This window comes from Corythoichthys intestinalis, chromosome 10 (genome assembly GCF_030265065.1).
Source record: "Corythoichthys intestinalis isolate RoL2023-P3 chromosome 10, ASM3026506v1, whole genome shotgun sequence".
Lineage (NCBI taxonomy): Eukaryota > Metazoa > Chordata > Actinopteri > Syngnathiformes > Syngnathidae > Corythoichthys > Corythoichthys intestinalis.
In genome coordinates this window covers 9,561,132-9,574,989 of record NC_080404.1, presented here as the reverse complement: position 1 = coordinate 9,574,989, position 13,858 = coordinate 9,561,132, and the positions used below count along the sequence as shown (strand labels likewise).

The 13,858-nt window shown below is 39.0% G+C and overlaps 1 protein-coding gene across 1 annotated transcript in view; it reads right to left on the bottom strand.

Annotated features, from left to right (window-relative positions):
- Window positions 1–1,273: 1,273 nt before the first annotated feature.
- hcrtr2 (hypocretin (orexin) receptor 2) overlaps window positions 1,274–13,858 on the bottom strand; it is a 35,683-nt gene continuing 23,098 nt past the window's right edge. Inside the window, exons 4-7 of the mRNA XM_057847439.1 lie at window positions 11,193–11,308; window positions 7,922–8,142; window positions 7,679–7,800; window positions 1,274–2,803 (exon numbers count right to left, since the gene is read on the bottom strand). Coding sequence (XP_057703422.1) covers window positions 2,634–2,803; window positions 7,679–7,800; window positions 7,922–8,142; window positions 11,193–11,308 — 629 coding nt within the window. The 3' untranslated portion in view covers window positions 1,274–2,633. The remainder of the gene's footprint in view (window positions 2,804–7,678; window positions 7,801–7,921; window positions 8,143–11,192; window positions 11,309–13,858) is intronic.

The following is a 13,858-nucleotide window of genomic DNA, read 5'->3' as shown; positions in this document are numbered from 1 at the left end:
CATCACCACATGAAGCAGGATGATTGTATGTTTAGTCTCCTTGACTGTATGAATACGTATGTTCTTTTTTTTAGTTTGGGCCTAAAAAATCCAGCTCGACCCGACCCGAGTCCGATCAATCAACTTGATTTGCAGGTCCAAGCCCAACCCCCCCTCCCAAAATTTTATGTTATATTTGTGAGGACTCAGGAGAAGAAGAAAATGCGGGGATGCCATGCGTTGTTGCGTAAATTAAAGCCCGTCTTTTGTAACGAATTTCGCTGACAAACAAGACTGTAAGATGCATATTCAATAAACATTTATATCTTTTATATTTGTGCGTCTGTCCTATCAGTGGATTTGACAATTTAATCTCTTCGAGTTGGCAGAAAAAAACGCAAGTTTTCTCAATGTTTAAATAGTCTACATATTTCTATGATTATTATAAATACATTTACACAACGAAATAACGCTGGAAAGTCAGTTAAATATATTTCTTGTATGAGAGCAAAGCTCCGCATTCCTTTACATTCAGCGATTTCAACAATCAATTTGAAGCGTTTCCATACCCCACTCCGAATCGCACGGCATACAGTGTTCTTACGCAGATATTCAGCATCACCGATGGACTCATGGAATACATATATTGTTCCTGGCAAAAGAGCGCACGGACAGGCACACAAGCTGCGCGGTTGTGAGGGCCTGACTCGGCGGGTTACATTAGTGACGTCCGCCTCGATCAGTTGGCACAGGTAAAGAATTTCCTCACTTGAAAATATGTCTTTCATGGAGAACATCTTCCGGGTACGCCAGCGAATTTTGGCGGTCCCGAAATACCCGTGCCCTCCGGAGAGAGCCCCTCACAATCCGCGCGCCAATGTCGTATGGGTCGTCCAAGTACGCTGTCATTGTCAGGAGGACACCTCCGCGGAGGGGTGCTGTTTAAATAGAGCGTGGTTAATTGGAATCCTGATGTTAAGCAAGATCTAACTCTGACACGACCAGGTTTGGCGTGTGGCGTGTGTTGCCATGGCAACACTTCTCGGTTCCAACATATCCACCTTTCGTAGTCTCGCATAGCCGCGAACTTACGTCGCACGTGATAAAGTTACTCTCGAAGTTACCCTGCTAAGCCAGAAAACCGGCTTCGTAGTATAGGCCACTGGTCCACTACTAATATTTACCAACGTTGGCCAGAACTTATTAAAAAAATTTGGATTTACAGAACCACAAAAAATGAGAACTGTAATGTGATTAGTTCACATGAAGGACTTTCAATTCATTTTTTAGATTGGTACAGTTAAAATGCATAGTTTTGAGTAAGAGTTGTTAGTAAATAAGCTAATAAGAATTTGTAAATCTTACTAGCAGTGTTGCTGCTAACACTTCGGCATATCTTCAGACTCGAAACTGTCAGACCCAGAAAGGATCTCCTGCTGCAATTCTCTCACCAATTTCCTCTCCCTTCTTGGTTAAAATTTTTTAAAGTAGCACTCAATTTTCTTCTCTGCCACTGTCCCGTGATTAAAATCCCGCTGTTTCATATGCTCCAATCGACGAGGCGCAGTTGAATTTCATCTCAGTGAATACATCGTGTAACGTTATATTTCAGCCGACGTTTTATTGGTCACGCCGCCAATCATCAGACCTATTGGAGGCATACGGAGCCTGTAAGAATTGTCAGCTCTATAATGACTAATGATTTATTGTATGTGAAAAAAGATGAGGATCAAGACATCTTCAAATCTCTTGACTTTTGCTCCCATTCTATTTTCTCTACTCGCAACAAATTATTTTTGCATGCAAATGCGAGCAAAGCGCTCACAATGTACAGCCCTGTGAGAAATTATATTTTTGTTGTATTGTTTTTTCTGTGGAAAAAAATCAGAGAGCTATTTATTTAACCTTTCATTCAACTTTATAAGAGATGTTTCTGAGTCTCAGAAATGCAGATACGTCTGGAGCTATTATTTTCTATTTCTGTCATTCAATAAACATTTTAAGCATATCAATGAAGTTCAGTGTTTGTTTTACACCATTTTTAACACTTTTAATCCAAATGAATATCAGCTCCGAAAATTGGTTATCGGCCCCTCTAACTACTAATAATCGGTATGGGTCCCTAAAAACCCATATCGGTCGATCCCAAGTATTTTTGCCTTTCTTAAATAGAAATTTCTTTCTTTACTAGAGGTAAATATTTCCCCTGTAAACATGTCGTAACCTGAAAATAGCATTTGTAGAGATATTCCTAAACAGAGGTACAAGCAATAACTAAAATAAGTGCCTCTCATGCAAGTTCCCATATACGAACGTAACATTTTCAAGAAGATGGAGCCAGATCTTTCCAAGAAATTAAAAAAAAAAAAAAAAAATACACAGAAATATATAAAGTGATTTTTTTCTAGAATTTCAGTCTCTATGAGGTATATACTTTTTTTTCTTTTGCTGAGTTAGGTTATGTCAACAGAGGTATACATAAACACCAAAACAAGAATCACAACAGTGAGAGAGCTGATAAAAGGCAACTGAAATGAATTTCCAGTGTGCAGGTACTGAGCTTCACCTTTGAGTAAGTGGGCTTTTCATCCAGCCTTCATTAAAAATAAAACCTTTTGAAATGCACCTAAAAGTCAAATGTCTGCTGACAATGATTACACTATTTGATCTGATATGTGTGACACATTGTCCATGTTGTTAACGTGAGTGGAGAGTGACTTTCGGCTGTCCGTGCTCATTCGGGCCCCGATTCGCTTCGGTCTCTCTTGGCCTTGACTGTGACAATGGCAAGAAAAGGCTGCTTTGAACTCCTCACGGAACTTCCCTAATAAAATGAAAGAAATTGAAATACATCGTGAAACGATTTAACAGTGAACCATTAAAGCATGATTTTTGTTCAATATAGGGGAGAGTGGGGTGATTTGTGCCAGTGGGGAAGTTGTGCCACCCCCTGTTTCTTGGCAACCATAGAAAAAATTGGTCATGTGACCACACATTTTTGAAGACTTGGTCATTTCACTCATCCTGAAAAGAAGAGAGCATTATTGCATGAGAGGTAAGGACATTTAATTTAAGAAAACTGTTTTTTGCCTTTCAAAGTAAAATTTCTATGATCACGTTTTTTTGATTGTTGTGTCTGAACAGTTATGTTAAGTTTGAAAACATTTCACACGTTTTAGTGCTTTGGTAAGCTACTCTATGAATCTGTACAGCTAGCACAATGTTAGCTCAAAATTGATGGATGATGCAATTTTTCCAAAAAGGTGGGGTTGGGGTGATTTGTGCCACAGGGCCTGGGGTAAGTTGTGCCGGTGGCACAATTCACAGGCAGATGAAAAGGGCTCTTAAAGAATCAAACTAAACTCAAGAAAATTAAGAAAGCGGTTGTGTACAGTCGCTCAGAAGAAAGCACATTGGCCATTCCAAGTAATGCAGACATGTCCAAAGTCCGGCCAAGGGGTCAAATGTGGCCCGTGGTCAAATTTCATCCGGCCCCCAGCCTCTGTCATAAAATAAATAACGTCTGGCCCGCACACAGACTTAATAAATTGGTCAGCAGAACCTGCTACCAGCATATGAAGTAGCTTACACACTAAATGCTGCTCCTCATAAAAACAAGCTGGATAGGGGCCCTCAAGGACCGCCGTGGCTACCCCTGTTCCACATAAAAGACATCAGCCAAGTTCAGCCCCCCACATTTTTACCACACCAAATCTGGCCCCCTTCGCAAAAGTTTGGACACCCCTGAATTAATGACACCACTGACGATGCTGAAGCAGACTACACACGACAGAGAAAATGAAAGGGGTGAAAAAAAGAAAAGGAGTGAAAATAAAAAGGGACTCTGAAACGGTCTAAACCAACCAAACCTAAAAAGAAAGTGACTGTCTGTAGTAGCTCAGAAGATAGTGACATTTCCATCCTACTTAACGACACCACTGACGAAGAAAGTTATGCAGGATGATTATAATGATGATGATATTGACAAGGATCCGTCTGCTGGGGACTTGGTCATTGTGAACTTTGCAGGCAAAACCAAATCCTACAACTATATCGGATTGGTTGAGAAGGCTGATGGCGCCGACGTCAGTGCCAAGTTTATTAGGCAAAGTAATAAGAGGTCTGTGGATGGAGAGCCCATTTTCACTTTCAAAGAAAATGATGAAGGAGTCATCCCTACAGAAGATGTGCGTATAAAACTACAATGGTACCTCTACTTACGAACATTTCTACATATAGAATTTTCAGGTTAAGACACGCCTCAATGGGAAAATATTGCCTCTTGTTAATAAAGAAATTTCAGGATACGAAAGGCAAATTTGGCTGGTACTCGCAGTTCCCAAAGCTTACTGAACATAGCATACTTATCGCTGCTCGGCAATTGGCTATTGCCTAGAATTCCTGGTATCCAATAGGCCAAGAGGGACCTCTACTGTATGTGTATGTGTGTATTCCAGCATCCTCTTCATTTGCCCCCCGTGTTCCGACAGCTTTACATGAGTGTATTATCTTTATTCTTTACTCTATTCTTGGTTTTTTACATTATGCACAACTCGGATTTTATGTTTATTGTGCAATAATCCAATTGTAACATGCATTTGTAACATATATTTGTAGCATGTTTTGCTTCATTTTTATGCATTATAAAATATTTATGTTTGAATTTTTGGTGGGTTTGGAACAGATTAGGGCATTTAAATGGAAAACGCGTCTCTACTTACATAATTTTCAAGTTACGAAGCTACTGTACTTCTATAAACAATTAATTTAGTAAGTGGAGGTACCACTGAATTTTACAAATGAAAATATTTTGAGTAACTGTTAACTAAAACTAGACCAAATTTGTATGATATTTTGACGATTAAAACTAGACAAAGATAAACACATTTTAATACAAGTAAGACTAATTGTAATAACTATTGTCGTCCAAAAGAAGAAGACAAAAAAATTAAAAGAGCTGCCAATAACAACACTGGTTTTTACAAATACAGACAAACTGATTTGAAATTTTAGACAGCATACACTGCTGGCCAAAAGTATTGGCACCCCTGCAATTGTGTCAGATAATGCTCAATTTCTCCCAGACAATGATTGCAATTACAAATGCTTTGGTAGTAATATCTTCATTTACTTAGCTTGCTATGAAAAAACACAAAAGAGAATGAAAAACAAATTAAATGATTATTATTTTACATAAAACTGCAAAAATGGGCCAGACAAAAGTATTGGCACCCTCAGCCTGATACTTGGTAGCACAACCTTTAGACAAAATAACTGCGGACAATCGTTTTCGGTATCCATCAATGAGTTTCTTGCAATGCTCTGCTGGAATTTTAGACCATTCTTCTTTGGCCACCTGCTCCAGGTCTCTGAGATTTGAGGGGTGCCCTCTCCAAACTGCCATTTTCAGATCTCTCCACAGGAGCTCTATGGGATTCAGGTCTGAACTCTTTGCTGGCCACTTTAGAAGTCTCCAGCTTCCTCTCAAACCATTTTCTAGTGCTGTTTGAAGTGTGTTTTGGGTCATTGTCCTGCTGGAAGACAGATGACCTCTGAGGAAGACCCAGCTTTCTCACACTGGACCCTACATTATGCTGCAAAATTTGTTGGTAGTCTTCAGACTTTACAATGCCATGCACAAGGTCAAGCAGTCCAGTGCCAGAGGTAGCAAAACAACCCCAAAACACCAGGGAACCTCCGCCATGTTTAACTGCGAGGGCCCTGTTCTTTTCTTTGAAGGCCTCGGGGTTTTTTTTTCTGTAAACTCTATGTTGATGCCTTTTCCCAAAAAGGTCTACTTTTTTCTCATCTGACCAGAGAGCATTCTTCCAAAACATTTTTGGCTTTCTCAGGTAAGTTTTGGCAAACTCCAGCCTTGTTTTTTTATGTCTCTGGGTCAGAAGTGGGGTCTTCCTGGGTATCCTACCATAGAGTCCCTTTTCATTTAGACACCGACGGATAGTACAGGCTGACACTGATGTACCCTCGGACTGCAGGACAGCTTGAACTTGTTTGGATGTTAGTCGAGGTTCTTTATCCACCATCAGCACAATCTTTCGTTGAAATTCCTCGTCAATTTTATTTTCCGTCCACATCTAGGGAAGTTAGCCACAGTGCCATGGGCTTTACACTTATTGATGACACTGCACACGGTAGACACAGGCACATTCAGGTCATAAAGAATTGGACTTGTAGCCTTTAGATCGCCCATGCTTCTTCACAATTTTGCTTCTCAAGTCCTCAGAGAGTTCTTTAGTCTTCTTTGTTTTGTCCATGCTCAATGTGGTAGACACAAGGACACAGGACAGAGTCAACATTAATCCATTTTAACTGGCTGCACGTGTGATTTAGTTGTTGCCACCACCTGTTATGTGCCACAGGTAAGTAACAGATGCTTTTGATTACAAAAATCAGTGGAGCATCACATGATTTTTCAAAGGTTGCCAATACTTTTGTCCAGCCCATTTTTGGAGTTTTGTGTAAAATATTAATGATTTTATTTTCAGTTCCATTCTCTTTTGTGTTTTTCATTGCAAGCAAAATAAATGAAGATATTACTACCAAAGCATTTGTAATTGCAATCATTTTCTGGGAGATATTGAGCATTATCTGACAGAATTGCAGGGGTGCCAACACTTTTATCTAGCAGTGTAACTACGATTATCAAACTAAGGAACAATATATGAACAATACTTTGATATTCGCCAACAAGGGTTGGAAAAATATTCCACAAAGTGCCCCAGTGGGTGTGGGTTTCCATTCCAACCCATCAAGTGGACACCTTTTCACCAATCGGGTTTCTTGCAAGCGCAATCAGTTGATCAAGGTCAGGTGCTTCTTGTTTCAGCAGAAACCTCATTGGTTAAACTCAAGGGCGTATGTTTGGTCCCAGTATTGGTACAGACACTACAATGGTATAATCTGCATGCACACTTGTTGCTGGGGACGGAACATTAATAAGATTGGGTTAACGGGGGTCAGGGCTACATGAAAGAATATGCAACGCTGCTTTCGCCTTTTCAGGTGTTTACTGAGTGATCCTTACACTCTACAGTAAATATAACTCATAGCGTTAACGTAGCATTTGTGTTAGCATTAGCATTATTATGGCAAGTATCCTCTTAAAACTCATACTTGTTTACATCCCCTTGTGACGTCCTGGTGGGTTTAATTTTTACTGTTCTTGCTGAGTTCATATAATCATGAAAAGTGTTCGTTGGTTTTGTAGCAATAGATAGAATTGAGAAGTCTCAGGTCATCGTAAATTTGAAGGTGTTGAATCTTTTTTTTTTTTTTTTTTTTTTAACAAATTGCCTTTCATAATCTATATGTTTGAAAATTGTGTATCGGCTTCAAATATTGGCTTACAAAATATACTTTGGATATTGGCAATCGGCTAACACTTTGAAATTTCATTTGAAAATCCCATATCGGTCGACCTCTAATTATGATTAAACTATGTTTTTCTGTGCCCCTTTGAAGTTTGTGTTGAATGAAACAGGCTCAGATTTTACACTAGTTAGTTTTCACTAATTTGTGAATACATTATGATAATATGTGCATGAACAATTTCTGTGACATCTTTATTTTTCTAATTTCAAATGGGTGCCTTTGATCAATGAAGGTTGGGAAACACTGCACCAGAGGGCAGTAGGGAGCTAACACTCTTGAGGTCTCTAGGCAAATGAAAAAAACTCACCGCTCAGGAAATTGTAGATGATGGGATTGAGTGCACTATTGGCATATATGAGCCAATGTGAAAAAGTGAACCAAGCGTACACCGTCTCTCTGTCGTTTGTGTTCTTGAAGGTCCCAAAGACTCTGCAGACCGAGTTCAAATCAATATTAGTCAGAGCAAATCATTATAATCTCCAAGGAGAGATTGTCTTGACTGCTCTACGGAAGCATTTTTCAGCTGTTAAGGGAGCGAATGGACTCAAACCTTTTCATTACATTGAGTACGCTGATTGGCAGGTAGCACACAGCAAATACAAAGAGCACCACCATCAGCATGCGTGCCGTTTTGCGTCGTGCTCGGATCTGTTTGATCTCAGCACAAACAGTGCTGGTCTTGACCCGGACAGATTCTCCCGGCCCGGCAGTTGCCGCCGAGCACTGCATGGTCTTCCACTTTCTCTGTAAAACTGATGAGCTTCCAGGAATCTATAAAAAATACATACCTTATTGAGTAATGTACATATTTTAGCTTGGAAAGGAAGGACTGCACTAAGAAGCAGAGGTGGGTAGTAACGCGTTACATTTACTCTACATTCTATACATACTTAAGTAACTTTTTGAGAAAAATGTACTTCTGAGAGTAGTTTTACCACAGAATACTTTTTAATTTTACTTGAGTAGAATTGTGAAGAAGAAACATTACCCTTACTCTGATACTTTGGGCTATGTTAGTCGTTACATTTTTCCCTCTTAAGGCTTTAATTGACTTTATTTTTGCCAGAGATGCCAACAGTAGCGCTTCCTGTTTCACCGATGAGATGTTGCAACAATAAACTCATGACTCCATTATACCATTTAGAAGTAACAATGTTTTTTTCTCCACTAGAGGCCACTCAAGATATTTAGACAGGTAATTGTCATGATTGTTTGTGTTTCTCAGTTCATTTTCCTGTATTCAGCACCTGATTGAGCCAGCTGGGCGGGGTAACGTGACACACCTGTGCTGCATTAGGAAGGCTCAATATTTAAGGAAGCCTGTCACCATCTGCAAGTGTCGGACTATTACATGCCAACCTGCTTGCTTACCGCTGTGTGCATCATCTCGAGTTCTACTTGCCAGTTACGGTTGTATTCTTTGTTATCACATTGTTGTGCTAGTATTTTTGTTGGACTTTGCTATCATTTAGTTTAGCCTTTTTCCGGCCCTTGGTCCTTCTCCTTAGTTTACTCACCGACTAGGTTTGTGCCATTTTTATTTGGTATTTTTGTCTTGTGTGTTCTGGCGTGCTCCCTTAGTTCTCGTTTTGTAATGAATACGACAAACTTCCACCTCTGTGTTGGATCCATGCTTAACGGCTTGCTGTATCATAACAGTAATGGGCCATAGTGTTCTGGTCTAATCTAAATTTGATTATTTTTGTGTCATCTTTTTTAGCATAATACAGTCATGTAATAGGCTCAGCAGGGATCCCCAACCATCGGGTCGCAGACGGGTACCAAGTGTTGTGCATGAACACGTTCAATAAACGATCATTCATGAACACGGTCATATTTTGGGCGAATGTGAACTGAACGCATCATATTTTTGTCTCATGAACGTTACTGTGAAAGTGCTCATGCTAGCAGTGGTGTCAAGTATTGGTGTTGTGCAGCAAAGAAGATCCGCGACTACTGCGGTATATGCTGTGTCAACTCTTTTCTTATGCACTGTAGGTCTCGCGCACATCTCACTATATATCATATAACAGAACAGTAATTTTCCCAAACCCCCAAATTTCATCCCATTGGCTGTGGGAACCCAGGATGATCATGGGACATGTAGTCCGTATACCACATTCATGAGTTCAGAATTAAAGCCTTCCCAACAAAACTGCAGATAAAGCCATTGGCTAAAACACTATAAAATAAACAAATCTTAATAGCGGAAAATTATCCAACCTGGCAACTCAAGCTGCCTGAGGATTTCACGGCTGTGTGGTTTTAGCAAATATAGCAGCATTTGCTCCCGAAACTTTTATGGCAACGAATACCCGTTCTTTTCATTCAGTTGGACTTTAAATATTATCTATCCAAAGATAAACATATTTTTGCAACATGAACACGGCTTAACTTAATACTTAAAGCCATAGGGAGGGCGCGGTGATAGAGAACTTTCCTTCGTGTGCGTGCATGACCAAACATAAGTACATAATACCTTTATTAATAGATAGTTTTAGTTTTTACGTTGGAATCTTTGCATTCGCGGCCATTTGTAACCTTACGCGCATGTGCAGAACCACAAAGTTACAATTTCTGATGGGGTACAAATTCTGACAGAACACTGGCCCAGAACCAACATTTAAGTGAGTTTTACAAACAGGTCAGTACCGATGCAGATTTGAAATTGAATGTGAAGATGTATCTGACACAGTTTCCATGTTTAAGTGGAAAAAATAATTGCTGTCTGTGATTCTAATATCGACCGTCAATGATAGCTTGCAGCATTTATCAAGATGTTTTTTTTTTAAACCATGAACTTTAGTTCAAAATTTTGAATTACAAACTATGAACTAAACAGTTCTTTTTAAAATTTGTGAACTGCAATCTGAATGAGTTCATGTAGAAAATTAACTTTCCCAACACAGCTGGTACCTGTCCAGGGCGTATTTGCTACTGGACCACAGAGAAAAATAAATCATTTGTTAACGTCCGCAATCTGGCTTGTGCCTCTTGACTAATCTGAGTAGAGATTAGCGTACTTCGCCTTCTAGTGGTTGGCCGCCATTACTGGGGTGGTTGCACACTTATAGCAGCCCAGTGTCAGTCAATGTAAACAGTAATGTTAGCTACTGTGGCTGTGTGCTGTGGGTGGCGACGTCTTTTGACAGCTTTTTTACGGGGGAAGGGTCACTTGATGAGCCAGAAGAGTCTACAACCAAGACCATTCTGCATAATATGTGACTAAAAGCTAGCAAACAAGACAACAAAAGCGAATCCATTAAGAGCATCGCACCTCGTGGTGAGCTGTATTGCTAAAGCCAAGAAACCTTTCACGAATAGAGAAGAACTCATTATGCCTCCAACCAAGAATGATCAAGTTTTAGGGAGAGGCTGCTGTTAAAAAAGGTTGATTCAACGTACAGTGATTCACATTTTCCCTGCACTTAATGTTCATTTTCAGCCCCGTGGTATTATTTTATATTTACTGTAATTTTCTGACCCACATTGCTGGTCCGTGAAAAAAAAGGCCCATATCACACCTATCTGTGGTGCAAAAAGGTTGGGCACCACTGGGCTATAGTACAGTTTAATAATAACAGTTCATATAGATGAAGTTGGTGTGAGAAAAAAAATACCATTATTAAAAAAAAAAAAAAAAAAAAAAAAAATCAAATATTTTAGCAATTACAATGCTACTCATTACTTGAGTATTCTTTTCAACAAATACTTTTTTACTTCCTCTTGAGTAAATTTTTGGATGACTAATTGAGTAAAATTTTTTGCTTCTCTACCCACCTCTGGTAAGTATGATTACTTTTAAAGTGAAACACACTCACCTGTTGACACCACAGTTTATGGCAGATCTGGATGTAGGCCAACACCATGAGACATAAAGGTGCTAAATATGTGACAATGAAGAAACAGCTGTGATATACTTTAGGGTAGATCTCGACTGAAAGAAGATCAGAAAAAAGAAAAAAAACATCATTAACTTGCCTTTCCAAACACAATCCATACTCATGCCGCTATCATGGCATTCAAGTGTGCTGACTACCGAGTTACTGAAGACCGGTTAAGTGCTTTGAGTAAGGTTGCCAACTCCCTGAAAGAAATAATAAGGGCTACCTCATTAGTAGAGCCAGTCGGTCCAATAACCATCTCCCTTTAATTATTTTTCGTATGTGAAAAGTGTTTTTTTTTTTTTTTTTTTTTTTTTTGGGGGGGGGGTAATTATGTTGTTGTAATAAATGCACAAGCTTAATTAGGTACATATTTGAGTGATGTAAGCATATGAAAAATAATGATTATCAACTATGTATTTTTAATGCAAAAAATACTAGAATACAATTAGCGTCTGTCATGCTAAATTTAAAACTGTATAATTTAACCCTTAAGGTCCTTAAGGTCCTTTTCTGTGTGTGTGTGTGTGTGTGTGTGTGTGTGTGTGTGTGTGTGTGTGTGTGTTTCAGGCCGTTTTTTTTTAAATACTTTTTTTAAAACGTGCAAACAAACAGCGTAGGTTTAGGTAAGGACATAACACTACAAACTTTTCAGGATGCTCAAAAAGGAATTGGCGGAGTAGGCGTCATGTTGTTGACATAAATCATGAATCTGAGGGAGACCCAGCTTTCTCACACTGGGCCCTAGATTATGCTGAAAAATTTGTTGGTAGTCTTCAGACATTTTGACATATTGACATGCACACGGTCAAGCAGTCCAGTGCCAAAGGCAGCGAAGCAACCCCAAAGGAACTCTTTACAAGACCATATTGTAACAAGAAACAATATAGAACACTATCACAATTCACAAAATCTTACTTGTTTGCCATATGTTTGTATTCTCACGCATACACACGCACCGACCTGAATTTTCAGCAAGTGGAAAGGGATAAGAGTAAATTTGAACATAATGAAAATGATGCACTTAATAAAGGTAGGGTCTATTCTATCCTTACAACATATGGGAAGACAATCTGAATTACATATATAACTGTACTCATTATATAATGCAAATAAGGTAGCTTAAAAGGTGGTGGGGACAATTTAAGTATCCTGAAAAGTTGTCAGTATTTTGTCCCTACCGTCCCTATGCAAACCTACGCCCTTGACGAGGGGGTGCTGTGATCATTATGATAAGAGCAGTTACATTTCGTGTTTATTTATCGGTAGGGTACAATTTTATAATTTTTTGTTGTTGTTGTTGGACAGAGATGGCCTAATTAAATAGTTAACTAATTGCGTGGAGTAGTGGCAGAATTTGGCCCAGTGACAAGCTCAAGCAGACTACAAAATACACAATATGCTTAATGCACAAGTGTTTGTGGGTATGTAATGTTTCAATCATTTATTTGTCTACAGTACCGCTTATCCTCACCAGGGTCTCTAGTAGGCATGTGCCAGTTACCGGTTTTAAGGTATACCGTGGTATGAAAACATCAACATTTTAAAACTGCTAACATTTTCCATCATATCGTCCCTAAGGTATTAGCTATTTTTTATGTCCCAAAAATGCAGGGCTCACCCCTTCCCCTAAAGTTGTTGCTCAGTATCAGTGAGTCAGCTGTGCTGCTCGTCGGCTGGAGGACGTGAAACACTTTTTCCCCCATCAAAGAAAATGAAGTCGCTCGTAAGGGAATACTTCAGGTACAGAAAAGTTACAGACAGCCGTGGCTTAGGTGGGCTAACCGACATGTAAAACATGTTTGGGAGTGGTGGCTACCAGAGAAGGCAATATCTCCAATATGAGTTTGCATTTACTGTATATAAATTCAAAGGTTAGTAAACGCTGTCACGAAGGTCTTCCACTAGCTGTGAGAGTTAACTCCAGCGTGTGTAGTGTGTCTAGCAGTGGTAAAACATACCGTAACCTAAGGTTGTTAATGAGGCCGATAACATGCTAACTAATTAGCATGCCAATTTAATTTTATTTAAAATATTTCATTTATTTTACTTGTTTTTTTTTTTGTTTTTTTTTTAAATTTAACTTAACAATATATTTATATTCCAATTTGTTAATATGTTGTTTTGAAAAATAAAGTTAAAATAATGTTCTATGGAAAAAAAGTTGGTGTTTTTGTAATCTAGAAATCTCAAAACATTTTAGAGCTGTAATTGCAATACCGTGATACCATGATAATTTTGATTAAGGTTAGCATACCGTCAGAATCTCATACTGGCACATGCCTATTTGATAGCGTCTATCCCAATGGACTATGAGCGAGAAGTGGGCTACACCTTGAACTGGTTGCCAACATTCAAAGGGCACGCATAGAAAAACAGCCTATCACACCCACGATCACACTCAACATTTGGAGTGTTCAATCAACTTAGCATGCATGGTTTCAGGATGTGGGAGAAAACCGGAGTACCTTTAGATAACCGACAATGCGTGTACTAAAGATCATTTTAGCATAAAGAAAAAAAGCTGTTCATGCTAGTCTTATTACGAATTCCATTTCGCCTTGAGTTCCATCTACCTGGGATGTAATGCCTAATATGCCTTT